Here is a 27,958-nt window from a genome sequence, read left to right as displayed (position 1 = left end):
CCTCAATTGTCCACCACATCCACCAATGCATTAGACTACATACAACCATTTGGCTAATTGTTATCATGAAGATTAAAGCTCTTTATGCAGACTAAATAGAATAACACTTTTAAGTTCTCAACTATCCCCCCTCATCAAGTGGGTGCACTCATTGGCCTAAGTAGAGTTGTTTTACTCACGCGAGATGTTATAATTACTAATTGTACAAAATAATAATATAAATAACTAAACAACCCAAAAGGGGTTGCCTATTTTTGTAAAAGATATATATATAAACGGTTTAAAATAAGGCAGTACGTCATACCCATGTCTAATACGTTATTGTATCTGTTGAATTTTGTATTATTTCAATGCTATGCATGTATGTATGACAAAATCACTCTGCACTACTGTCCTTGCTTTTCATCATAAAGTAAATTCAGATGTGGTTGGAAAACAATTAATAGTAGGACAATTACTGAACAAAAAATTAAAAATTATCAGTGAAAGTAGGCCAATAAGCAACGTTGGGGACAGCTCCACATGAAAGCCCCTAAAGTTACTTAGAATTGTGTCAGTCACTCTTGCTATTGCTAGCTATAACTTTTGGAAATGCATCAGAGGCGTGAATTTAGTGGCGGGTCGTGCGTCCAAAAACTCCATTCCTGAATTTGCAACTTGCCTCAAGAAGATTCATTTCTGAGTGCGTTGGTTGGAACGTCATCGCTGTCCATTTGTGTGTTCATTGTTAGCAGCAGCAGGCAGGCAGGTTGGCGTGTGCCTTCACGAAAAGGCACTCAAAGAAACATTACCACAATCACTACATTTGGAAACAGACGACGGCATTAATTGTTATTTTCTCGCAAAAATAGTGTTTTATATTCGTTTGATAATGTCGGTGGGCATCGAGTCGGGATTCTCAAGTGAGGAGGTTCTGAACGTTCGCTTCCCACTCCACCGGGCGTGCAGGGATGGAGATATCGGTGCGTTGTGCTCGCTTCTTCAGTGTACCTCAAACCCGGCGGACCTAGCAGTGGAGGACTCTTTCTACGGCTGGACACCCATACATTGGGCTGCTCATTTCGGAAAGGTACTATATATATATATGGGGGCTGTGGGGTCATATATATATTATTATTATTATTTTTTTTACAATGAAATTATAGCGAAAAGAGGCAAGGCCTCCAGCCACTTTCACTAGACAGGCTGACACTGAATGATACGATACATATTCACATGGCTAGCTAACGTTAACGTACCATCATTTGATTAATTTTTGCCAGGAAATGGTTTGAAACATGTACTTTGTAGGCTGCTCTTTCTCTATAGGCAAGTGTAATTTGACATGGGGACGGTTGAAAATGAAGTCTTGTGCCTCCAGCTAAGAAGAAAGTGTAATGGCCTGACTGACTAGACTCCATCAAGCAATCAACGAATATCTTTCAACCGTCGACGGCAAATATTTGTTATATCTGTGGCGGACTCGCTTGTTTATTGGTTGCGGTGGGAACCAATAACCTGCAAAGCGCCAAAAAGGCAGTTTATAAACACGCGGGGATCCTTCCCATGCGGAAGTGTTTACATAAAAATAGTAAACAAGTCAACTGAAGGACGAGGTGTGCATGGTTTTAAATCAGCCTCATCACTGACTAAATACTAATGCATTTTGAGAGAGCAGAGTAAAGTACAACAACAATAGCGACACTATCAATTTTAACATCTATGTCAAAACAAACAGAGAACAGCACCCCCTGTCCATGTCCATGCCTGGTTTGTGATGTGAACCTATCTCAGCCCCAGGCATAGGTTCCAAAATCCAATCAGCCATTGACTCTGTCTCCTCCTCTTTGCTGCTGAGTGAACATGATTCACCCTGAGGGGTGAACATGATTCACCCTGGGGGGGGGGGGGGGGGGGGGGGGGGGGGGGGGAATTTGGGAAACCTCATCTAGTCAAGTTAGAATTGATGCGTTATTATATTACTCTGGTGGTGCATAACTGGGTGTGATTGTACCGGCTGTAAAAATAACCCTAGGGCGGGATTTGATTACAGGAAGTAGTCATACTGTAGGCCTTTGTCTTTTGATTTATTGTTACATTATAATGTTTTCCTTGAAGGACTGTTGATTACCTCATCAAGGCAGGACAGACACAGCAGAGTGTTTTCAATCACTGTATTGGTATTGGTATTTAGTAATACAATTCATTTCTCTCTCTCTCTCACACACACAGTTGGAGTGTGTGACGCGTTTGGTGCAGGTGGGCTGTGGGGTCAACTCGGTGACCACGAGGTTTGCTCAGACGCCCACTCACATCGCTGCATTTGGGGGCCACCCAGAGTGCCTGCTGTGGCTGCTGCAAGCTGGTGCTGACATCAACAGACAGGTACAGTGCACATGGATGAACACACACACACAGCAGGGTTTCCGTTAACGGGTAATAGTCGGCTTTTGTCCAATCTTTATTTAATAGAAAAGGCGATAAATAAAATGCTTGCGGCCAATTGTCCGGGAGAAGAAATCCCATAGTAAAATGTATTTTTTTTGCCTATTCATTGATTTGAGTTGATTTCAGTTGGTGGAAATGCCTTTGACTGGTCATGCTAATTGGTATATATGTTAATTAGCATACTTTAGTGGAATTAAATTGGCGTGTGTACACAGTATATTCGTTATGCATCTTATTTATCACACATGTACTGTATACAGATACAGAGCCTTTGAGTGGAAAATCTGTCAGACAGCTCATGAAAAAAAACTATGCATATCGGTCCGTTAAATTAAAATGTTGCTGGTCAAATGTCCGGCACTACGTTTTCCTAACGGAAACCCTGACGCGTGTCCGTTTGTAGAGGAAAGGGGGGCAGCTCTGGTGAAAATGACAGGGGGGTGTGTGTGTGAGAGAGTGGGGTTGAGCTCAGACTGATCCTATCAGAGGGATCATCCTGGCTTTGTGCCACTCGACCTGACCCTTGACCCCTCTGGACTAGCGCCTGTTACATTGAATCTATTTCTATGTGACAGTTGATAGGAAAAATACCAAGGCACTTGCAAGAGATTCTGTTTTGTGGCTATCGTCGTTATTGTATCCTTAATACCAGTTTAACACTGTTTTTGAAGAGCCCCAGACAGCCTGCTTCTGCCCTCATGTTGTTGGATTAAAGACTGAAAAGCCTGTCTGAGCCCCAGGCCACTAGTTGGTGTGCATGTGTGCACGTACGCTTATCTACATGTGAAAAGCCAATGGGGTTTGCATTTAGACTTGACGTCATCGTGTGAGTGTGTGTTTTTCTGTCATGCTCTTTCGTTTCTGCTCCTGTCTTGTGTACACACACTTCACTGACCATCTCTGACGCTTCACTGCACCGCTCAGAGAAATCAGATTAGTAGGTCACGATTACACAACTCTTAGCTGCATCTCCTCTTGGCTTGCTGCAACACATCACTGTTATTTCTAATACAGCCTACATTTAAAATGTCCCTGATCCAACACATTTAAAAATTAGCCATCCAGTATCCCCAGCATTAAACACATCACCCTCTTTTAAAGGCCTAATGCAGTCAAAAAGGTGATATTCCTGTGTTTTTTATTTCCACACTCCTCCCCGGACAGTCCTAGCAACATTTCTTGCTTGAAAATTGCTCTTTGCTAAGAAGCTATTTTTGTTTCTGTGACCATTATATAAAAAAATATGTATTATTTGTTTTAAATAATTCACAGTAAGCTCCTTTTACATTTTCACCAGAAATGATTTGATATTGAGATAAAAACAGCTGCATTGGCCCTTTAACCCCTCCCTCCCTTGTGTGGTTTTAATAGAGCCACCCTACATTCTCTGGGTGTGGACAAATATGACTATGGATGGAGGAGGGATTTTGTTTTGAAAAATTATCTCTGCCTCCTCCTCCTTCAGCACCTCTCTCACTTTCTCTCTCCTGGAGGAGGGATCTATTTTGAAAAATGCTCTTACTACCTTGCCACTGCCCTCCCTCTCTACCACCTTCCTCCCTCCCCCTCCCTTTCTCTCAGCCTGTGGCCTGCTGTGTAGCTGGGGTGAAGAGTTCAGGCTCTGCCCCTGGAGCACTCTACCCTGGTTTGGGAGCGGGGGAGTGAGGCTAACCGGCTGCATATTATTGCCGCTCTAGAAACCAATGTGAGCAACTCATTCAGTTTGTGTAAATACGGTGTAACGTGTTTATTTCTGTCTGTCTGTGTATCTCCTGTCTCTCTCTCAGGACTATGTTGGTGAGACTCCTATCCATAAGGCTGCCCGTGCAGGCAGTCTGGACTGTGTCAACGCTCTCCTGATTCAGGGGGCGAAAGCTGAGTAAGTCGAGCTACTGCACCCCCTGTGTGCTCGGTCTTCCCCTCACTGTAACATCCAACAGCTCCCATATCTACAACATTTACACGAGGACTCCATCAAAACTCTTAACGACCTGTACTTTCTTGTTCGGTTCACACTGTGCTCCATGTTCAAACTGTGCAAATGGGCCTATTTGTTTTGTATGGGTCTTGGGTTCTCTAGACTGATAAGGAAGTAGAATTACTACACGGGCACAACCAGTGGAATAACCTGTGTAGTTACCCTCTAACAAGCATGCAGAGATATACCATGTTTGTAACTTTTTATATTTTATGTTCAAAACTTTAACAATGGTAAGCGCTATAGCTGCCTGTACTTACACTTTGTTACAAGGTCATTTCATGAGTTATGTCCTTAGTCAGTAGTTACTCAGGAATTGCGGCTATGAAATGTTGTTGCTGAGATGTCCACCTCAGTGTAAGTCCTGTTACTGTAGGAACCAGACAAGGACAGCAGAAACATTCATTTCATTTGAGGGATACACATTTCCAGATAAATGAAGAAAAAATAAAAGATTCCTGTTAACTTTAACCTGAATCCCATCATGTTGCTCCACTCTCCTTGGCTGTGCCTCTGTTTGGGCCATCTGAAGTCACAACACTACCTACACCAAGGGATTCTAACTATTCCTGGAGAGTTACTGGTGGTGCAAGCTTTTGTTCCAGACCTATAGTCACATCTGACTCAACTAATCATGGCATTCTGTTTGGAGCATGATTAGGTGCACTGAGTGTGTGCACTCAGGGCTGAACCAAAAGCATGCATACCCAGTCCCTTTCCAGGATGTAGTCAGGTGTTTGAGATCCTACTCTTAAACTGGTCTGAGAGAACCTCGCTCTTCAGCACTAGTCACTATCTGAACATGGAGCTGTGTCTTTATAGGGAAAAAAAGTTTTGATGGAGTTCTCCTGCAAATGTGACCTGTGAGCTTTACCATATTGAAAATGTTATTTTGATGTTATGTTTAAACTGTAGATTATGATTTGTATAATTGAGAGCATTTGTCTTCTTTGTTCACATGTTGATTTGGTAAGTGTATTTCTATAGTTGTAGCGGCTGACCAAATGTACATTTCCTCGTTGAATGAACACAGAGAGCGGAAAGGGCTGATTCCTGGTAAATCTGAACAAACATCCCTTTTACTTGCTTGGAGATGACACTGAAAACCCATCATCCCTTAATGAGCTTCTGCCCTCACTCCTCGTCTTATTTTCTTTGACCCAAACAATGTGAAAGGATTTGAGCGGTTAAAAATTAGTCAATGTGGCAGAAACACCACATAACGAACTTGTCACCTTTCCAGTCCTTTCTCACCATTGGAAATAAATGAAGAACTAGTTGAGAGGAAGTTGTTATTATTATCTGGAGGTAGCCAGCCATAGTCTCCCATCACTACAAAAGGGCTCGTCACGATGCATGCAGATAGAGAGAGATGGACAGGGAGCAAAGAGAGACATACTGAATTAGTATGAATTGTCTTAAATGCCCTCCTCTGTTCTTGACCTTTTCAAAATGTCAGTAGATAAGTTCAAATTTTAAATAAATAGGATAAATTCCCAACCTTGTAATGGAGAAGAAAATGATAAGCTGTGCAACGGCTGCCATGATCTGAACCAAGGATGGAAGCTGTTACCATTTTATAAAAGCTTGTTTGGTGATTTGGCAAACACCCAGGGGGTAGTGACACTACACCAGCCAGTCAGCTCCGGTGCCCAAGGTTCCAGGTAGCTGATGAGTGGTTTACCTGATGTGAACTACACACATGTACACCTCACCCTAGACACCTGTATTTGTGGTTCAGCAGTATTTTAGGTTTGTGTGACTCTAGAAGGAACCACAAAAGAAAGAGTTATTGTTGACGCCAACGGTTGTTAATCCCTCACGCCCTCAGTATGTTTTCCAGAGACTCTGACTTCTAAATGGAAACATTCAGAAACATACAACTAGCCAGTCCTGTTTGTTGTCTTTCGATTGAGTGCTATTTGATATACCTGAGGAATTGCAGTATGAAGTGACGCTTACATACTCACTCAACTTGAAAGACGTTAAAGGTCTGTTTGACGTGATTAGAATACAGGAGAGGCTCTGCTCGCCATACTGTGGATGTGCTCCTAAACATTCTCAGTGCCAGCTACTTTATCTCCTTACAAGTAAATGGGTGATTTATTTAGTCTAAAACAAAAAGTGCCTCACCAAACATCAACAGAGATTAATCTCATAGGGAGGGTAGACTATACCTGCGGTGTCCCACAGATGATGGATGTAAAATGGACAGTCTGAGGGAGATTTTTTTTTTTTTTGTCCTTTTAAAACGGATGGATTTTTAATAATGGTCTGCATTTGTTCTGCTGTCAATTATTCTGTAGGTTAGACGCTGCCTGAGGCAAACTGCATTTATTGATATTATTTATACTAGTCACACACAGATAGTGAAAAGTTAGTACATGTATTTAGTAAAGGCCACTACCTTGCCCTGCAAATATTTTGCTTCCAACAGTTTTAGGATGTTCCTCATTGTATGATCAAGTGCCATCGTGTTTAGGTAGACGGAGATACTAGAATCCTACTACCAGAGTAGTTTTAAAACCTTGTCCATGCAAACAGATGTGTTCTTGTCAAGACGCATTGTTGACAGCAGCCAGCAGAGATGGTCTGTTTGACAGGGATCTAATTATTTCACAGCAGATTTTTTGAATTAGTTGCTAAATGATTTAAAAATATATATTTTTATTGATTTATGTTTTTCTGTCTCGAGGACAAATTGCACAAAAACATTAATAGTTTAATTCTGTCAAGGGAATTTGAGGCAGACATAGTTTTTAAATCCTCTTCGTCGCATTTGTGGGACAACCGGTATACATATTCGACTGTCCGTCATTCATAACCCGAACACACACCAGAAACTACCAGTGAGTTTATATGCCATGGGTTTATTTTAACACTGCCTGGGTTTACTATATAACTGTTACTAGAACCTTTCTGATTAGGAAGAAACTAAACTACATGTATTGTATTGCCAGGGAGAAACAGAAACCAGCAGGACACTGCAGCGCTTGAGGGTTTGAGTTGGAGGCCTACATCCCTGAGCTAGTGAAATGTAACATCTCTTATTATAGGTGGTCATAAGCTACTCTACTCCTTATTTAAGCTGACATACAGTCAGTTATGCCATTCTGCATTGAGGTGAAGTGTATTTTAGTTTCTGGCAGGAATTATGACAACTCTTATAATTCTCATCAAGTAGAGAGTTGCGACCTAACCAAACGCTGTATTACGTAAATGAGCCTATAGTTTTGCTTGTCTTTGTGAACGACACACAAAACCGAATGCCAACAAATGTAGCCAATATTGTTATAGTAATAGTTAACCCAGGTAGAAAACAAAAATAAAACTTGGTATATCAATTTAATTTAAAAAAATCACTGGTGTTGGGGGGGGGTAACATCTACATGATGTTCATTCTGATGAAATGTGCATTTGGTCGCCAGCCACTGAACTATTTTGAAAGTTGTTTATGACTGTTTTTCCCTAAAGGTCCTTTAAATGCTACTGTACAGCTGTTTTGAGTTACTGTTTGATGTTACCATGTTTTCTTTGACAGCTGTAGCTCATGTTCTGTTTCTGAAGGCCCAGCATTCTGTAGTAACAGAGAAAGCAAACTAGACAGGAGGCTCATGGCATTAGATTCTTTTTTGTTTACAACACATTCTTAAATTCAAAAATATTGCCCCGTCTAGTGACCTAAGAAATTACAGGTGAAAATAAAATGAATAACAACCTTAAATATATATTAATGTTAGCCTCATGTCTCATTAGTACCAAGCAGTAGTTTTGTCCCCTGCATGCTTCCATTGACATATGGTGCTTCAAAGGGCCCAAGGGTTTATCCAATAGCAAACTGGTTGTAAAATGTAGGCTAATCCACATGAAACCAGCTTTTATTTTGGCTTCTGAAAGACAAACTATAAAGGTTGTAAAAATAATCTCCGGAGGTTTTGGATGAAGCCATTTTCTCATGTGCTCCGTGGTTACTTCCACAACTGCTCAGTTCCCAGAGATGGAGCTGATAAAACTGAAATGGAAACCCATTTGACTATTGATTTATATGTATGGCTCAGGCTATAGCCTTAGTTTTCCTCCTGTGTTAAAGGTAGCTATAGTTTGAGTAAATCTAGGGTATCGATGCTATTAAGAGCAAAAATATATACTTTTGGTCGTGTATGTGGATACCCCTTCAAATTAGTGGTTTTGGCTATTTCAGCCACACCCGTTGCTGACAGCTGTATAAAATCGAGTACACAGCCATGCAATCTCCAAAGACAGACATTGGCAGTAGAATGGCTCGTATGGAAGGAGCTCAGTGACTTTTAACATGGCACCATCATAGGATGCCACCTTTTCAGCAAGTCAGTTTGTCAAATTTCTGCTCTGCTAGAGCTGCCCCGGTCAACTGTAAGTGCTGTTATTGTGAAGTGGAAACGTCTAGGAGCAACAGCGGCAGGCCACACAAGCTTACAGAACAGGACTGCCGAGTGCTGAAGTGCATGTAAAAATCGTCTGTGCTCGGTTGCAGCAACACTACGAGTTCCAAACTGCCTCTGTAAGCAATGTCAGCACAATAACGGTTTCCACGGCCGCACACAAGCCTAAGATCACCATGCGCAATGCCAAGCGTCTGCTGGAGTGGTCTAAAGCTCGCCACCATTACTCTGGAGCAGTGGAAACGTGTTCTCTGGAGTGATGAATCACGCTTCACCATCTGACAGTCCGACGGATGAATCTGGGTTTAGCAGATGCCAGGAGAATGCTACCTGTCTGAATGCATTGTGCCAACTGTAAAGTTTGGAGGAGGAATAATGACCTGGGGCTGTTTTTCATGGTTTGGGCTAGGCCCCTTAGTTGTGTTGAAGGGAAATCTTTTTCCTTTTTTTTAAAACATTTTTATTGTACTTTTACCCCCATTTCTTCCCAATTTTGTGATAGCCAATTGGTAGTTAGTCTTGTCCCATTGCTGCAACTCCCTACGGACTCTGGAGAGGCGAAGGTCAAGGGCCATGCGTCCTCCGAAAAACGACCCAGCCAAGCCGCGCTGCTTATTGACACACTGCTAGTTTAACTGGGAAGCCAACCACACCAATGTGCCGGAGGAAACACCGTCCAGCTGGCAACCGAGTCAGCTTACAGGTGCCCGGCCCGCCACGAGTCACTAGATCGCGTTGGGACAAGGAAATCTCAGCTGTCCAAACCCTCCCCTAACCCGGATGATGCTGGGTCAATTGTGCGCGCGCTCATGTGTCTCCCAGTCACATCCGGCTGTGACAAAGCCTGGGATCAAACCCGTGGCTGTAGTGATGCGTCAAGCACTGCAATGCAGTGCCTTAGACTGCTGCGCCACTCGAGAGGCCTGTGAAGGGAAATCTTAACGCTACAGCATACAATGACATTGTAGACGATTCTGTGCTTCCAACTATGTGGCAACAGTTTTGGAAAGGCCATTTCTTGACAATGCCTCCGTGCACGAAGCGAGGTCCCTCCAGAAATGCTTTGTCGATCGGTGTTTAAGAACTTAACTGGCCTGCACAGAGCCCTGACCTCAACCCCATCGAAAACCTTTGGAATGAATTGGTACACCGATTGCAAGCCAAGCCTAATCGCCCAACATCTGTGCATGACCTCACTAATGCTCTTGTGGCTGAATGGAAGCAAGACCTGCAGCAATGTTCCAACATCTAGTGGAAAGCCTTCCCAGAGGAGTGGAGGCTGTTATAGCAGCAAAGGGGGACCAACTCCATATTCGACGAGCACTTGTCTACATACTTTTGGCCATGTAGAGTATGCAAGCTCTCTCGCTTATGTTGTGAATCATCAGAGAATACTGAACACTTCATTTGAACTTGATCAGATGGGTGGCAATGTCCACGTGCTGTAGAGGAGACAGGGCGTCGATGCGCTAGTCTAATAGTAATGTTGACCCTTTTTAGTGCTATTGACCCATTGAAGCATGCAGGCTAAATAAAATGTGCGTATTAGTTTGAAATGGAACATCACTAAAGCCCTTAAAAATAAATTACATTTACTATAAATGGCAATGCTACATAAATGCATTCAGCTTTAAATAACTTCTACAAACAACGTTAGGCTGTTATTGGGCCACCGTTCACACGCCAGCTCTAATTCTACTGTAAACGTAGCTCCGTTGCACGCAGACATTCCCACACAGACTGGTGCCAGGTTTACGCAACAGCTTCCTTTGAATTCTGGAAGTTATGTCTACACCAGCCAGATGAATGTTTGTTTGAGGGGAGCTTTTTAATTTAAATTAACTGCTAACAAAGGAAATTGTTTATTTTTGCAAGATTAAGCCGCATGTAAACAGACTTATTTTGACTGGCGGCAAATACAATTGAACATCCTACAGTATGAATCATATGCATAAATATAGCATTTTCTTACTGTTGCCAACTATACGTTTATCATGATATTGAATAGTACATTACATTTTGAACTTTCAAATGCACCCAACCATTTTAAACTTGTTACTCTCAAAATACTTGGTCTAAGCTGTTATCTGGTGTACCTATCAGATGACTGCACACTCTCTTGTTTTGATGCTCTATTGATGGAGGGCTTCCATGCCAAGCACCACCATTAGCAACGCACTCTGTTGTCATTAATGTGTTGCATGGTACAGTTCCACCAGGAGGATTCAATTCCTGTCTACCTAAACGGTCCATCCCTTTTCCCTTCACTGTGACGCATTCAGTCGTTGAGCCAAAAACATCTCCATCTTTAAAAGTATTTCAAAAGAATTAGAACTAATATGGGTGAACTAATACTATAACTTTTTTTTGTTCTTAATCTATTAGGGATTTGATCTGATATTCCTTGGTCAAACTTGTCCCCCATTTGGGGATATAGCTACATTGTTGCTGCTGCTACACAAATTGTTAATAGATATTTATTGTACCATACTTCTCTCTGCGTCTCATGAACAGAGCTCTCTCACTTCTGAAGAGGACATTTGAACCTTGACCAATCACAGAAGTCGCTGTTGCGCTGTGCTTTTTCTGCTTTGCCACTTTACTCCAGTACCCTTTCCCCTTCCTGCTTCTCGCCCCTCAATATGAACCCCCCCCTGATCTTTGCTGTGACTTTCAGCTGACCTGAGATTGACCTTCTCCTTGGACATTTTGAGCGAAGATGGTGAATAAATGAAGATGTCCAACTCAGGCAGTTTACCATTACATTTTTTTATCTCACATTTCTGGTCTACATAACGGGTGGTTTCCCATAGACACCAGTGTGATAGCACCTAGGTCTGGTCTAAGAACCAGAAAAAATGAGGGAGATTTCTCGCTTCCATCTGATTTGAGCTCTTGTCTGCTCCCCCTCAAATTCCAGTCTGACTTACCATTTAACTGATCAATACCTCTGCATTGTGCTACACAATTTACTTCAGAGGTCAAGCCTATTCAGCTTCTCAAACCACAACATGAAGAGCAGCTAGAATGACTTCTCTTTAAGATTGACCCAAATATGCAGACCATGGACATTTTCTGAAGCCATGGAATGTGTCCTTGTTTGTGGGTTTGTCCCTGAACCACCTCAACTGGCCTGAAACATGATTATCATAAAGAAGAGTTATAGCTCAACCATCTAGCATAGTGTTTTCTGCATCTCAAGTTCAACAAAGCAAGACTATGACCTATTTTTTTGGGGGGGGGGGGTCGATGGTGGCAGTGCATTAAAACGTTATTCTGGACACGTGCTTTTCTTGTGCCCTGATCATCTTGAATCATCTGGCGCAAACATCTCAGCCTGCAGACTTGGTTGTGTTCTATCGTTTTTGATTCAGGTCTTTTATTTCCCCGTTAACACACTACTGCCCTTTTTCCAGATGACATTGGACAATTTACCAAATCTCTTGGTCTCATCGATCTGAGATCTTCATCAATACATGCAGAAAAGCAGCAAGTGGCGGCAGCATTCTGTTCAGGGAATTTCAGGTTAAACATTCTAGTTTATTAAATATATAAATATATGCTTAAAATATAAATTATATTAGGTTGTTTCGCTCATAGTCACCCATTTAAATTGACAAACATTCACAGTCAAGCTCGAATACCTAAAAACATGCATAGATCGTTTTAATGTTTAACACGTCAATATTTAATTTGATTTCACTTTTTGCGTTCTCCTTTTGGATTTCTTGTCATGAGCCTCAAGCACGTTCAGGATTTTACAATGAGCTCCTCTAGGGGGAAAGCTCAGCATAGGTAGTTGATAAATCACTCCGGGTAGGGTAGTGGATAGACTGTAGTCCAGAGTAGCACAGTCTCTAGGGTCAAACAGTGCCTGAACTATTTAACTGTATAATGCTAACAATTCTGTCATAATGGTTCTTAACTGTCATATTATACATTTTATAGGGCCTATACTATTTCTGCTGCGTAGAAGACAAACTGTTCTGTTTTTGAATGTCACCTTCAGTATTAACCCTATGATACCATAAGATCTGTTTTGAATATCTGATCTTCTGTCACCTTTCCCCTTATGAAAGTGGCATTAAGAAAGAAATACTCCAGAAAATCTTATGGTCTCTTCTTCTTTTGTACTGTTAACAAATAAGACTCAGAAACCTCCACGTCTCAATGTTTTGCAGCCATTGAATTCGAAATGACTTGATTTTTTCAAGTAATCCTAGAAAAGGGGGAGAATAGACACTGCAGAGTCTGCCCCGTTCCCTGGGATAGCCGTACTGTTGTGGCATTGAGTGTTCTCACTATCGCTTCCTATCTACACACTGGCAAACTGTTGAGGTATTTCTTGCGGTGATTGGTTTTAATGCTAGGACATTTATGAATATTTAAAAAAAGTAAATTTCTTTAGACATGTTTAGACCTGCATGCTTTGCTTAATATTACCTGTTCCTGTATTTATTTGTTTGTTTCTGTTTGTAAACTAACCGTAGGACCCATTTATGAGTAGTGAGCTTTAATCAGTCACAGGTCAGCATGATTTTAGGATCTCTCTTGAAGGTGATAGGCTAGCAACAGAAGACAGTGGCTGTGTGCTCAGAACTCAAAAGCAAAGCATACCAGGCATTTAAAAAGAGAAATTAACGCTTCCCCACTTACTGTTCAGATTCGGACATGGTCATGATCATTTCAAATCCAACAGGCTGATTCTTCAAGGTACTGTATCATTCTTCAGCATTTCACACACAGATGACGGGTCTCACTGACAGGACATTATGATTGTTTATTGTAGATATCATTATGGGGTGTGTTGAGGTTAAAATAAGGATGGCCTTAATTTCCCCTGCTCTCCCTGACCTGAACCATAGATTCATCAAACTTTTCAGCAAAGCACATCTAAGTGGATTGATTACTTTGTCACTAGAGCACTGGTTTCCAACCTGCCGTCTGCAGAGGTGTACAGCAGATTTTCTGCAATAAAATAAACATCTTCCATATTTATAACAGTTGGGGGTATTAGTGGTATTATAAGCAATTTTACATTTCACAATGCAAATTAATAATAGGCCTTTAATTTGCTACATTGATTGCTAAAATTCACTAAATGTTATGTTGAATTCTTTTTAGACTCTGCGAATGTTGGTCCTCAAGCTTTTGATGGTGATTTGGTTGTCCCCGTAACGGAAAAGGTTGGGAACCGCTGCACTAGAGGAACCAAATGGGAGCAGAGGTGCTAGGATGTGGTGAGAGTTTTGGAACTAGAATGTAGAGGGCTAGAAATCAGGGAGAGGTAGAGGGGAAATGCAAGGCCTCCCTTATCTAAAGGGAGACAGCAATTAGCCTGTCGTTGTCCATGCCAACTCTGACATGTCATTCAAAAGGCTCCCCTGCTGAGGTATGTGATGCGCTACACCAGGGACAGAAAAAGAATCATAGCTGAAAGCAACAAAAAGAAAACTGCAGGATTAAAAACCCACTTAACTAAGTGTTTTTATTGGACATTCCGTCTTAATGCTATGCACCGTTACCATATTCAGGGACGTGAGATCTGATTCAAATGCACAAAATACATTGTCCTCTTGACTTACTAGCCATAGTTTATTCATGGATTACTGTAGATGTTTGAGTCAAAATGTAAATAAAAATAAATATTGCTATGTAGTATTTAATCAGTACATGAAAATGAACATAGTCTAACTGCATACAAATCCAAACATTCCTTTTATTCTGCAGGAACAATGTTTTTGGGACCTGTCTCCAAATATAATTCACAGGAGACTGGGGTATTTCCTATTGCTTATTGACCTATTTAAAGACCAGACGTGCAGAAAGAGTAACTAAAATAGAGCCTCTACAGTGGGGCTCAGATCCTGTGAAGGGAAACACAACATTATTATCCAGCTTTAACAGCACTCTGAACACAGTGTTGCCAAAATAGAGGGGTTACTATGGAGACGAGTTGGAGAGGGACAGGAAGAAGAGAAACTACTCCATCTCCATAATTAAGAAGGGAAATGACAGAACTCCAGCTGAGGATCCGAAGTTGAGGGTTTTGATTAGATGTCAACGCTTCGTCTGGATAGATAAACTCAGTAATGGACAGTTGGAGTCAAAGGCCATTATTGACATGCCAATTGATGATCCATCTAATAATGCTGAGATTCTAATGTCTACCAACTCATTCAAGTGCAATAATTAATTGAAACATTTAAAGTCAAATTGTCAGTGAAATATATTTCAGTAGCTGGAGGTCATGTATGTAGCTGATATTCAGTTTGAGGGTTCATTTATGAAGTTGTACTGACAATTTACTTAAAGGAGTGGTCACAATGCCTCCATTGGCATTGGTGAATGGACATTTATCACCAACACTTCAATTAAGTCTCACTGAGGGTTTTTCAGACTGGATGCCAGTCTGTTTCTGCTATAACCAACTCCTTTGTTGTTGTCATGGCATCATAATGATAATCAATCAAATGTATTTATAAAGCCATTTTTACTCCAACCGATGTCACAACGTGCTGTACAGAAACCCAGCCTAAAACCCCAAACAGCAAGCAATGCATATGTAGATGCACAGTGGCTAGGAAAACTCCCTAGAACGGCAGGAATCTAGGAATTAACCGAGAGGAACCAGGCTCTGAGGGGTGGCCAGTCCTCTTCTGGCTGTGCTGGGTGGAGATAAGAGTACATGGCCAAGATGTTCAAATGTTCATAGATGACCAGAAGGGTCAAATAATAATAATCACTGTGGTTGTAGAGGCTGCAACAGGAGTAAATGTCAGTTGGCTGAGTAGTTAAAGGATAAACAGTGACATCCTTTCAATGGGGACCACTTTGTGTACAAAGGAGCAGCATAGAATGTTTCCCAGAAATGTTGGTAGTTGGCTTCTTTTTCTGACTACTTTCATGTGTTTCAGTCACACATTTATTATGCAGAATGTCATGTAATCAAATTTGAGGGAAAAAAACTATGTCAAAGTGTGGTTTATCTGAAAATGTTTCAATATACTTCACATACAGGTTAAAAATAAAGGAAACGACAACATAAAGTGTCGTAATAGGGCATTGGGCCACCACGAGCCAGAACCGCTTCAATGCACCTTGGAATAGATTCTATAAGTGTCGTAATAGGGCATTGGGCCACCACGAGCCAGAACCGCTTCAATGCACCTTGGAATAGATTCTATAAGTGTCGTAATAGGGCATTTGGCCACCACGAGCCAGAACCGCTTCAATGCACCTTGGAATAGATTCTATAAGTGTCGTAATAGGGCATTGGGCCACCACGAGCCAGAACAGCTTCAATGCACCTTGGAATAGATTCTATAAGTGTCGAACTCTATTGGAGGGATGGATGTGACGCCATTCTTCCACCAGAAATGTCGTAATTTGGTGTTTTGTTGGTGGTGGAAAACGCTGTCTCAGGCGACGCTCCAGAATCTGTTCAATTGAGTTGACTGAGACAGCCATGGCATATGGTTTTCATGCTCATCAAACCATTGTGACCACTCGTGCCCTGTGGATGGGGACATTATCCTATGGGGGCCTGCCCAGCCCTTTTATAAATGACCCTAAACATGATGGGATTTTGACTTATTTAACTCAGGAACCACACATGCCAAGTTTACAATATACTTTGTACCCTCATTTACTTTAGTGTTTCCTTTATTTTCAGACCTTTCCCTGTTATATTCAATGAAGATTGGTGGGGGCTACAGTCTGTTCATAACATCATGTTGAGTGCTCCATTATTTTCTTCACTCAATAACTGACAAAGGATCTGTGTGGGGTGATGAAAGCTTGGCCATTATGGTAGTACAGGTAAAAGTATGGGTAAAGCTTTACGTATCACATTACATGTCACTCATTAATGTAACATCATAAGGTAGTCTGAGGAGCAACCTGTCACTTTGGATATGTTTCCACAGGCAGCCCTATTGTGATCTCTCTTTTCGCTTATTGGTCTTTTGATCAACAGATCTGAAAAAGATCCAATGTGAAAAGATCTGATCTGACTGGTCAAAATACCAATTGGTGGGAAAAATATCAGTATTGGGCTGCCTGTCTAACTACAACCATTGGTACTTTTGGGTGTATGCTATCCTGTCGGTTACTCCAGGATCTGATTACACATTACGGTCAAATTATGGCTCCCGAGTGGCACAGCAGTCTAAGGCACTGCATCTGTGCTAGAAGCGTCACTACAGACACCCTGGTTCGAATTCACCCTGGTTCGAACATCCGGCCGTGATTGGGAGTCCCATACTGCGGCACACTATTGATCCAGATTTGTCCGGGTTTGGCCAGCGTCAGCCGTCATTGAAAATAAGAATTTGTTCTTAACTGACTTTCCTAGTTAAATAAAGGTTACAAATTATTGTATTGAAATGTTATTTCCATGATTTCTTCTTACAGCCCATGTGCTCTAAAAAAAATACTATTGTTGTAAACAAGAACATTTTTGCAGTTTGACTCTTCGTTATTTTTCTTTTATAAAACAAACTTAAAATAATCTTTAGTCGGTGTAATTTATCCATAATACATCAGTCAAATTCAAGGAGGTGGAGTTTCTACCTTTTAAAAAAAAAAAATGAATCCCTATATTTTAATGACACATCTGGTCTTTGTTAGTTACAGCAGGGGGTGGGTCCAGGCCTGGGATTGGATCAGAAAGGTAGGGGTTAGGCTGTAGACTGTTCCTCCTTAACAACGTGGGAGATTATTGGTGGGATTAACGTTGACCTTTTCAGTGACTGACTATTTCCTTCCTAATAAGAGACAATTCTTTCATCAGAGCCTCAATATTTGGGTCATAGTTCAGATATAAATAGACTGAAAGATGGGTCTCTAACTGTATGTGTACACATTGCATATAACCTACATAGTATAATTTAGTTTGGTTGATCATAAACTATATCCTGTTTCTCCCTTCAACATATTCACCTGCGAGTTGGGTTGAAGTGTTACCTGATTACCTATACAATAATGGCTTATTTCTCAGAGAAGCCAGAACAGAATACTTGGCGTCTTGTTCTTTGTGCACATCGTGTTCCCCACACTGGTTGTCTCAGATTCTCTGGCACCCTGAATGATTGTTACTCCTCTTAGTGAGACCCGTCAGTCTACATGCTCACAACAACATTCTATATAAACAAAGCTGTTGCTTGAAGGTAGAAACTCTTGGAAGCGTTCATTTCTGTTTTTTCAAACTTGGTCAGAAGGGGGGGGGGGGGGGGGGGGATATGTATGCAAGTTAATCATGTGATTTTTATTTTTATTCTTATTCAACAGAGAAATGTGATCTCAAGCACGTTATTTACAGTGCGTTGTTTGTATTTTCGTTTGACTGCACATTAAGATAGGAATAGGGAGTGTAAGAGAAACGAAGCAGTGAGTTTATGAATGAGTGAACCGTATCTAAACTGAAGTGTGTGTGTATATAACTTCCTGGATGTCACTGGGTTGCTGCACCTTTCACTTTATGTATATTTACAATTGATATTTCTACAGTACATCCATAAGATGATCCTACGACCACATACAGCAACACAAAACACTGGGGTAGTTTCTCAGATTTAATTTGTTCTTAGTGCATCATTGGAATCTATGAGAGGCACACACTGCCCACAGAAGGTCAAGTGTTCCCGTTTTCTCATTTCCAAATAGAAGTTCATTCCTTGACACACAGGCCTGCCTCAACCCTCTTCCCCTCACAAAGACCTGGTTGTTCGCCTTGCACAATCATTTCCCCGCAGAATCCAATGGTGTTTAGCCTCAGAAACAACAAGTGTGGAACTGTTCTCCCGCCAGCCAGCAGAAATTTTGGGCAATTGGCATCCAGACAGTCAAGCTTATGGCCTCCGTTTGCTTAGAGTATTTTTCTAGACACTTCCAGGAAATGAATTGAACCGGTTCCATGGCAGCGCAGACCTCTATCCTTACAAGGGAATGTTTTTGGTTTGCTACAACGCATGCCAGGACAGGAACAGTGACCTGGCAATTCTTTACTTGTCTATGACCTACTTAGAAGCGGGTCTTTTTGGTCTGGCCCTATTTGATAGCTTTATATTTGACTTAGTACCCAGGTTAGAGTAGTACTATATTTTAGACTAATTTGCTTTGACACTCACTTATCCCTTTCACATTTTTTACCCAATGATTTAAAAATCCAGACCGAGAGCTGCCCAAACACTGATGCAAGAGTGACGCTAATACGCTGAAGTGTTACCCACCCAGTGACATCCTTGCCTTTATAGCATATCTAGAAGCATTATGGAAATCATGCTACCTGCATTGCTGTTTGCTCATTCATAAAGTCCTACTGTATGCTTATTACAGGTTTATAGCGGCAACAGAAAATGACTAAACAGACTGTTATGCACATGCCTGAATCTGAGACCAAATCACCCATTGGTATTGTTGTTGTCTGTTGCGATACCAACGTGGATGGTATGGTGTTTTCTTAACCTTATTGGGTCCTTCTGACTGGATGCCAGCTGCTTTGACACCATGACATGTCTGTTTTCTCTTCTTAAACAGTGAGTGGCACTGAGCTCCAGCTCATCGAGTCTTCGTTCTCCCAGGATAGGAAAGTGAAAAAGAGACATCTTTGGTCATTCTTGTTCCTTGAAGATTACTCTGCAAGAACTGTTCGTTTCTTCTTTGCCTTTCCCTGTCTTTTCCCTCTTTTTCTTTTCTGTGTCTCATCAAAACATGGACATCATGGATGTACTGAAAAAGGCTGCTTCCCGTGATATGTGCCTAACCGATGAGGAGTTGGAGGACCTGTCCTGTGGCCTGCAGTTTGACCACATTTAGAAAGAGAACTTTGATCCTGTGTTGCCAGTCTCTTCTACTCACTTTGTCAAGATTGTCATTATTCAGCTTTTTTAGACCTAAAGTTTCAAAGGCACTTTTCTTAAATTCTCTCATGCATGCATACATACATACATACATACATACATACATACATACATACATGCACATTTTCCACAAGGTAGACTTGACCATGATTTTGAACCTGCTCAACATCTCTGTACCTGAACGTCAAGAATTGACACCACCTTGCATAACTTTTAATGTGAAGGAAATGTCTTCCTTTGGAAATTTGTGCCAATTTGGGATGTCACCAATCCAAAACCGAACAATTCCTCTTTGTGATGGCTTTTAACTGAACGAGTCCATGATCTCCAAGGACGTACATTTCTTCTGCTCAATCTTTCAGACATTTGATACCAGAAATCAACCTAAGGAATATTTTGAACAACTATTTCTGGGATGTGGAAGTGATTTTGGTTTTGAGATTCACGCATTATTCATATGTATGTATAACAGTTGTTTATCATGTTCTCTTGCAGTGGACATATTTACGTGTCATTTAAAAATACATTTTATTTCCAAAACCTTAAATTATAATTAACAAAGGTGAAGAAATGATCTAATAGGATCAGTTGTCATCTCACTCAGAGATGATGATGTTAGGCTAGCAGAGGCAGTCAGGGACCTGTGTGTATGTGAGGTTAAGTGTGTGTGTGTGTGTGTGTGTGATCCCTGGCTATGGCAGGGTGTGGGTTTCTCTAACACTCTCTTCTCTTATTGCACAGTATGAGGAACGCTAGTGGGCTGTCCGCTGCTGACCTGGCCCATGCCCAGGGGTTTCACGAGTGTGCTGAGATACTATCCAATGCCCAGAACCTGCAGCGGTACCAGAACCTGACCCAGCTTAATGGCTTTGGTCTGAACGGTGCCATCCAGAACGGAGGCCACTCCCACCCTCTCATTCAAGGGCGGAGCCTCCTTAACGGGGCACCAAATAGAAAGAGGTCGTTTGATAACATGGAAGACAATCAAATCAAGAAGGCCAGAACTGAAGGTTAGGTTTTTGCATTTGTTAGCATTTTTTATACTTTTATAAAAAATAACCTAATCAAACCTGGGAGGAGATTATAAATGTTTTTCATGACTTTCCATAATTATACGTGATAAAGCATCAAGTGTCAAAACCTCATAAAATCCTGTTGTAAAACCAGGATTAACCTTTGAGTGCTGGCCTATTGAGAATCTGGTTGAATACATTATTGTTCCCTTAGTTGTGCAGCGTTACAATGAGCAGTATGAAGAAGGGGATGGGAGGGGACTTACCTGTGGCTGCTTGCCAGGCCTCTGATGTTGGCATGTGTAAATGTATGGCTTGTTTTATTGGACTTCTGCAAACTCTGGAGTAGAATTGTGAGTGGTTGCCAGGAAGTTGATTGACGCTGCAGGGTATCAGGTAATGGGGCAGTGGATGATTATTGCTGAATGAAGCTTACAATTGGGCTTTGGACTCACTGAGTAAGTTTGATTATTCTAGCATGTTAAATTGCAGTCTCCCCTTATGCCCAGGCAGCTGTGCATGATGGAATGACCTCTTTGGGCCTGTCGGGTTTTCTGCCCTGTATGTTGTTCTTATCTAATCCTGTTCTTGATGGTAGTTCAACACGCTCATCCACTGCTCTCACCAGGTCTGTGCCTGCCGCTGGGGATGCTGAACGGGAATGGGTTGGTCTGCGGTGTCGGAGAGGTACTGATGGAGAGCATGCACCAGGAGAGTATGGAGTCAGCAGCGCTGCCGGCAGTGAGCTCAGGTGGGCCAGGACCCTTTGCGTTTGGGATAAATGGGTCTGCGCCGGTGCCAGGCCTTGTGGGCCAGGGGGGAGTGGAGGTGTCTACCCCAGCCGCTAAGGAGCAAGAGATCTTCACTGTGGCCTCCATGCAGATCCCCTGTCGCTGCACTAACTCCTACGCCTACCTGTAGAGGCCTTAGTGTGTTGAGTAAGAGTGTTGACCCTCCTAGTGGTTGTATCTTGGTAGAATGTCCACCAGGCCCTCTGGCCATGTTTTCCAACAGATGGCATTACTTTCTTTGGCATGGTATTGTTGGGTTTTTGGCATGGTATTGTTGGGTTTTTGGCATGGTAATGTTATACTCTTGCGGTTCTAAAAATATGGGTGTAAATAACTTGTATTGTACACATTGTACATACATGTTATGAAAAACATTGCCTTGCTACCATAATCGCTAGAGAAACATGAGTATTTTTTGTCTTTTGTTTTACTGGTAGCTTTGAATGATTCACAATATTCTTGTTAAAACATCTCTTGTGTTTTTGGCAAAGCCCCTTTAGGATGAGTGAATTCTGTTTTGCACAATTATCCTTTCACCGCCCCTACATTGCACAATGTTAACTGTAATAACGTTGTCAAATGATAATTCCAGTTCTTTAATGTAGAAACGCCCACACCTTGGGTACAATGTACTGAAACAAGCCTCAGTTTATGGAGAAGGTTAGACTTCAAGTCATTGAGGCTGCACTGACGGTTCCCTCTGCATCATGAATATGCAATGACAGAATTCTGCCCTTTTATGATGAGTTAGACAGTGACGTGTTTACTGAGTACTGTATTTAGTGGTGCCATTGTGACGCTGCTCCGCCCAATAAGGGGCAAAAGACAGAATTTGTCCATCTCATGTCAGAATGAAGAGGCCACTAGAGAATGTTCCTACCCTCAGTGTAATAAGATGAAGCATATTTTGTTTTATTAGTTACATTTTCCCCTCTGAGAAACATTTGTATTAACTCTTGTCTTGTAGCTATAAAGCTATTTAGTTTTTTTTTATACAAGAACTCTTATGCCAAAGCATATCTTTACATAAATATATAGAGTACATAAACCTTCGCTATGCAGCTTTTCTATATTATGCGCGCTTTTAGGTATTTCCAAGGTGCTATTTGAACTGACACTGTCCTGTTCGCTAGCAGACTGTAGACTTTGGTTCTGTTAGACACTTCTAGTGCCCCTTCTCTTTCTGCTTTTCTAGCAGAGGACTTTGTACGCTTTTCTGTATAGCCTAGTACCTATTGTGTGTGTGGTGTTGAAAATGGTGTAAGTTTATATTGACTGTTTTTCAAGTGTTGGCTTGTTTTGTTGTATTATAATGTACTATTACTTTGCTAACTTCACTAATGACAAAAGTTAAATGTTGATAAATGAGTGTGATTAGTAGTGCTACCATTTTCACGAAACAAGGGGAAGCTACTCTTTCCTAAGGCTGGAAATCGTTTGAGGAAAACAAAAGGAACCTTCGTAAATATATTGTTCACAAACTTAAAATCCCTCCTCCCATCCATCTGCTTCATACATGAAGGACAATTGTTCTGTCAAGGAATCTGCCCTGCACTACTATTTGGTTTGTACAGAATCACAAATGTTAATGAGTAGATTGCATTTATTAGAGCTTCTGATGCTCAGTGCTGAGTAGTTTTGTATACTTTTAAACTCATTAAATGTTCATTCCTTTGAATAACATGATGGTGGCTTTGTTTTTTTTTGTGTACATGAGAAAGAATCTCAACATTGGTCTGAACACACTGAGGAGTAATCTATTTCATCTTTCAATTGAAGTGCCCTGAATGACTGGGAGGTTTGGCGCCCTCTAGTGATATTGAGATAGCTGGGCAGGCCCTCAGTTGTGCTGTCTTGTTTCTAACAGGCTGACTACGTGGCGCGAGCGTTACAAAATCATTTCAGAAATCTATATTATTCAATTATTGCACCTACAATGCTCCCTCGCGCCAACGAGCATCTGCGTTGCCAAGGGCTAAAATAGAAGTCAGTTCTATTTGTGATGCAGATTGGGCTGCAAGTCCTGTCTCTCCCATCTCCTCATTGGTTTATAGAAGCAGGTACCCACGTGCCATCTCCTCGGTTATACCCACGTAGGTGACTGAAAGACGAACGAGGTCAGTGGCGGTAATGGGTTACCGAGGTCAAACCGGTAACCCAACTGCGCGCATACATTTATTTTGTCCCCCCCCTACACCAAACGCGATCACGACACGCAGGTTAAAATATCAAAACAAACTCTGAACCAATTACATTAATTTTGGGACAGTTCAAAAAGCATTAAACATTTATGGCAATTTAGCTAGCTAGCTTGCACTTGGTAGCTAATGTGTCCTATTTAGCTAGCTTGCTGTAGCTAGCTAATTTGTCCTGGGATATAAACATTGAGTTGTTATTTTACTTGAAATGCACAAGGTCCTCTACTCCAACAATTAATCCACACAAAACGGTCAACCAAATCGTTGCTAGTCATCTCTCCTCCTAGGCTTTTTCTTCTCTTGACTTTTTATATTGCGATTGGCAACGTTCATAAATTAGGTGCATTACCGCCACCGACCTCATTCGTCTTTCAGTCACCCACGTGGGTATAACCGAGGAGATGGCACGTGGGTACCTGCTTCTGTAAACCAATGAGGAGATGGGAGAGGCAGGACTTGCAGCGCGATCTGTGTCAGAAATAGAACTGACTTCTATTTTAGCCCTTGGCAACGCAGACGCTCGTTGGCGGTGAGCAGTGTGGGTGCAATAATTGAAGAATATAGATTTCTACATTTATTTTGCAATGCTATCGCCCGCGACGCAAGCGGTGTAGTCAGCCTGTTAGGATATGCCCCATTACAGCAAGTGGTGGCAGCATGTTAACTTCTTGTTTCTAGGACTATATGATAGTTTCAATGAGACAATCTTAAGCATGGTGTTTTATGACGTTGTCTGTGTTGACATCTATAAGGGACTTTGATCGTCTCATCTTACCTGAACCAATGGGAGTGGGGAAGGGGGAGAAACTAGGGAAGTGTGCCAAGGAGGAGCAGTGATTGGTGTGTCAATATAACCAGGAAGAGTACAGTGAATCAGGATGTGACCCAGTGCAATCAAGTACAAGGGTGAACGATAACGAGGTTATGTAAAATTTTCTGGAACCCATTTGGCAACCTATCGATTTGAATTCCTGCATAGATTGAGTCACAGATTTACAGTTTCTGAAATGTTATTCTCTAAGGGGAATAGTTGTGCAAAACAAAATCAAATCGCATATATTTGCTTATCTCTATAAGTATGAAGTTGTGGCCCTGTACTGGCAAACACAGTATTTGAAATCATTTTGACCAGGTGTCTCATTTCCAATGGCAGGTGACCCTCTAGAAGCAGGTTTAGGGTGTGAGGGGATCCCCTTAAACAGACACTGCCCCCCAACACACCTGAATGGGTGTGACTCTACCATCGCCCCTGCCGACATCGTCCCCCACCACGTCTACAGGGATGCAGCAGAGCACATGGTTGCCACTGGTAACGCGGGCAGCCAGGTGGAACACCAGACATCGGTGACGGCAGAGCAGCAGTACAACCATCAGCAGTATAACCATGCCCTGTTCAGCACCATGCTCCTCTACCACGGCTCCTAAGGTGGAAGGATCCCGTTGTCAGGCCATCCCTCGGTTTGCCTGTCATTTATGCTTGATGTAAGCAAGCATTCATACGCCTTAAAACCATGAAGGGAGTTGAGTGGCTGCTTCTTTATATGGTCATTGTGTAGTTTATTTATGTTAAGGGAAGGGCCATCTCTCCTGAAGGAGAGTGTTTACTTTTCAGTTTATGGATATGAAATGTTCTGTAAAACAGTCACTTGTTTCGTGATACCTTTTTGTGATGTGAAAAGTCGATTTTGAGTGGCTAAAGAAACAGTTAAGGCATATAATGCATTCTCTTTATTTTCAAAACTAGCCTGAATGTAAATGAAAGTGTTATGTCAAATGTCTCAGATGAGATGTGTTTTTCTGAGTACTGAAATGATGCCTCAACCTTTGAAACCCTTGTTTGTTTGAAGAATGTCTTTTAACTATGAGGCAGGTTTTGTTTTGTCATCCTCGTTCATCTGTATCCTGATAAATTAAATGACCTAAAAGCACATTGAGATGTGATTATTCTTCTAATTGTCAGGAGATGTAACTGTATGCACTAATGGATGGGGAACAATACAGTATGCTATGACATTGAAATACAGATAGGATATTCAACAACAACAATGATTGAACTACTATCCTGTATTCTTTATGCCTCGTATAAAGATTGAATATTTGAAGATCTATTTCCTCCCATAGTTTATTCAATAAGTAAATGCATATGACATGACCCATTTGTTAAATCATGGGTTTGAGTTGTACTCAATGCACCTGTACTTACTGCAACAAGTCCCCGTGTTTGCATAGTGAGTGTTATTCAACACCATTTGACCACCCAGGTGCCTGGCAACTGCACGGGAACACTGCAGACAATGGATTTATGCTCTGTCCCCGTGCATGTGTGTCCTGGCTGACATGCGCAGTGTGGTCTAGGCCTCCATAATGGGACAAATCGACATCTCTTTTATATGTACACTGAACCAAAATATAAACAGTGTTGTAAAGTGTTGGTCCCATGTTTCATGAGATGAAATAAAAGATCCCAGAAATGTTCCAAACGCACAAAAAACATTGCTCTCAGATTTTGTGCAAAAATGTGTTTACATCCCTGCTAGTGAGCATTTCTCCTTTGCCAAGATAATCCATCCACCTGACAGGTGTGGTATATCAAGAAGCTGATTAAACAGCATTTTTATTCATTTATTAAACATTTTTATTTCACCTTTATTTAACCAGGTAGGCCAGTTGAGAATAAGTTCTCATTTACAACTGCGACCTGGCCAAGATAATGCAAAGCAGTGCGACAAAAACAACAGAGTTACACATGGGATAAACAATCGTACAGTCAATAATACAATAGGAAAACCTGTCAACTGTGCAAATGAAGTAAGGAGGTAAGGCAATAAATAGGCCAATAGTGGCGAAGTAATTACAATTTAGCAATTTACACTGGAGTGATATGTGCAAATTAGGTTATGCAGGTAGAAATACTGGTGTGCAAAAGAGCAGAAAAACAAAACAAATATGGGGATGAGGTAGGTAGTTGGTTGGATGGGCTATTTACAGATGGGCTGTGTACAGCTGCAGCTCTGTAAGCTGATCTGACAGCTGACGCTTAAAGTTAGTGAGGGAGATATAAGTCTCCAACTTCAGAGATTTTTGGAGTTCGTTCCAGTCATTGGCAGCAGAGAACTGGAAGGAAAGGAGGTCAAAGTAGATGTTGGCTTTGGGGATGACCAGTGAAATATACCTGCTGGAGCTCGTGCTACGGGTGGATGTTGCTATGGTGACCAGTGAGCTGAGATAAGGCGGAGCTTTACCTAGCAAGGACTTCTAGGTGACCTGGAGCCAGTGGGTTTGGCGACGAATATGTAGCGAGGACCAGCCAACGAGAGCATACAGGTCGCAGTGGTGGGTAGTATATGGGGCTTTGGTGACAAACGGATGGCACTGTGATAGACTACATCCAATTTGCTGAGTAGAATGTTGGAGGCTATTTTGTAAATGACATCGCCGAAGTCGAGGATCGGTAGGATAGTCAGTTTTACGAGGGTATGTTTGGCAGCATGAGTGAAGGAGGCTTTATTGCGAAATAGTAAGCTGATTCTAGATTTAACTTTGGATTGGAGATGCTTAATGTGAGTCTGGAAGGAGAGTTTACAGTCTAACCAGACACCTAGGTATTTGTAGTTGTCCACATATTCTAAGTCAGAACCGTCCAGAGTAGTGATGAGGGACGGGCGCGCAGGTGCGGGCAGCAATCGGTTGAAGAGCATGCATTTCATTTTACTAGCATTTAAGAGCAGTTGGAGGCCACTGTAGGAGTGTTGTATGGTGTTGAAGCTCGTTTGGAGGTTTGTTAACCCAGTGTCCAAAGAAGGGCCAGATGTATACAGAATGGTGTCACCTGCGTAGAGATGGATCAAAGAATCACCCGCTGCAAGAGCGACATCATTGATATATACGGAAAAAGAGTCGGCCCAAGAACTGAACCCTGTGGCACCCCCATAGAGACTGCCAGAGGTCCGGATATCAGGCCCTCCAATTTGACACTGAACTCGGTCAGAGAAGTAGTTGGTGAATCAGGTGAGGCAGTCATTAGAGAAACCAAGGCTGTTGAGTCTGCCGATAAGAATGCGGTGATTGACAGAGTCGAAACCCTTGGCCAGGTCGATGGAGATGGCTGCACAGTACTGTCTTTTATCGATGGCGGTTATGATATCGTTTAGGACCTTGAGCGTGGCTGAGGTACACCCGTGACCAGCTCGGAAACCAGATTGCATAGTGGGAAGGTACGGTGGGATTCGAAATGGTTGGTGATCTGTTTGTTCACTTGGCTTTCAAAG

General features: G+C 41.8%; 1 protein-coding gene across 2 annotated transcripts; it reads left to right on the top strand.

Annotated features, from left to right (window-relative positions):
* Positions 1 to 697: 697 nt before the first annotated feature.
* On the top strand, positions 698 to 26,171 carry ankrd10b (ankyrin repeat domain 10b). Of its 2 annotated transcripts, XM_021597828.2 has the most exons (6): positions 698 to 1,069; positions 2,212 to 2,364; positions 4,215 to 4,306; positions 20,430 to 20,698; positions 21,330 to 21,452; positions 24,844 to 26,171. In XM_021597828.2, exons 1-6 carry the CDS (start codon positions 872 to 874, stop codon positions 25,113 to 25,115), a joined length of 1,107 nt encoding a protein of 368 aa, XP_021453503.1. In that variant the 5' UTR covers positions 698 to 871; the 3' UTR covers positions 25,116 to 26,171. The 2 variants fall into 2 exon arrangements, with proteins under 2 accessions (XP_021453503.1, XP_021453504.1); XM_021597829.2 differs by lacking the exon at positions 24,844 to 26,171 and having other exon boundaries at positions 700 to 1,069; positions 21,330 to 23,175.
* Positions 26,172 to 27,958: the final 1,787 nt, after the last annotated feature.

This window comes from Oncorhynchus mykiss, chromosome 3 (assembly GCF_013265735.2).
Source record: "Oncorhynchus mykiss isolate Arlee chromosome 3, USDA_OmykA_1.1, whole genome shotgun sequence".
Lineage (NCBI taxonomy): Eukaryota > Metazoa > Chordata > Actinopteri > Salmoniformes > Salmonidae > Oncorhynchus > Oncorhynchus mykiss.
Note: the sequence above shows the minus strand (reverse complement) of the source record. Positions and strands in the feature narration are given on the sequence as shown.

Coding starts and splice junctions, on each gene's coding strand:
- ankrd10b (XM_021597828.2), top strand. CDS start 872: ATGTCGGTGGGCATCGAGTCGGGATTCTCAAGTGAGGAGGTTCTGAAC. Junction 1,070..2,211: donor GGGCTGCTCATTTCGGAAAG/GTACTATATATA, acceptor TCACACACACAG/TTGGAGTGTGTGACGCGTTT. Junction 21,453..24,843: donor GCTGCCGGCAGTGAGCTCAG/GTGGGCCAGGAC, acceptor TTCCAATGGCAG/GTGACCCTCTAGAAGCAGGT.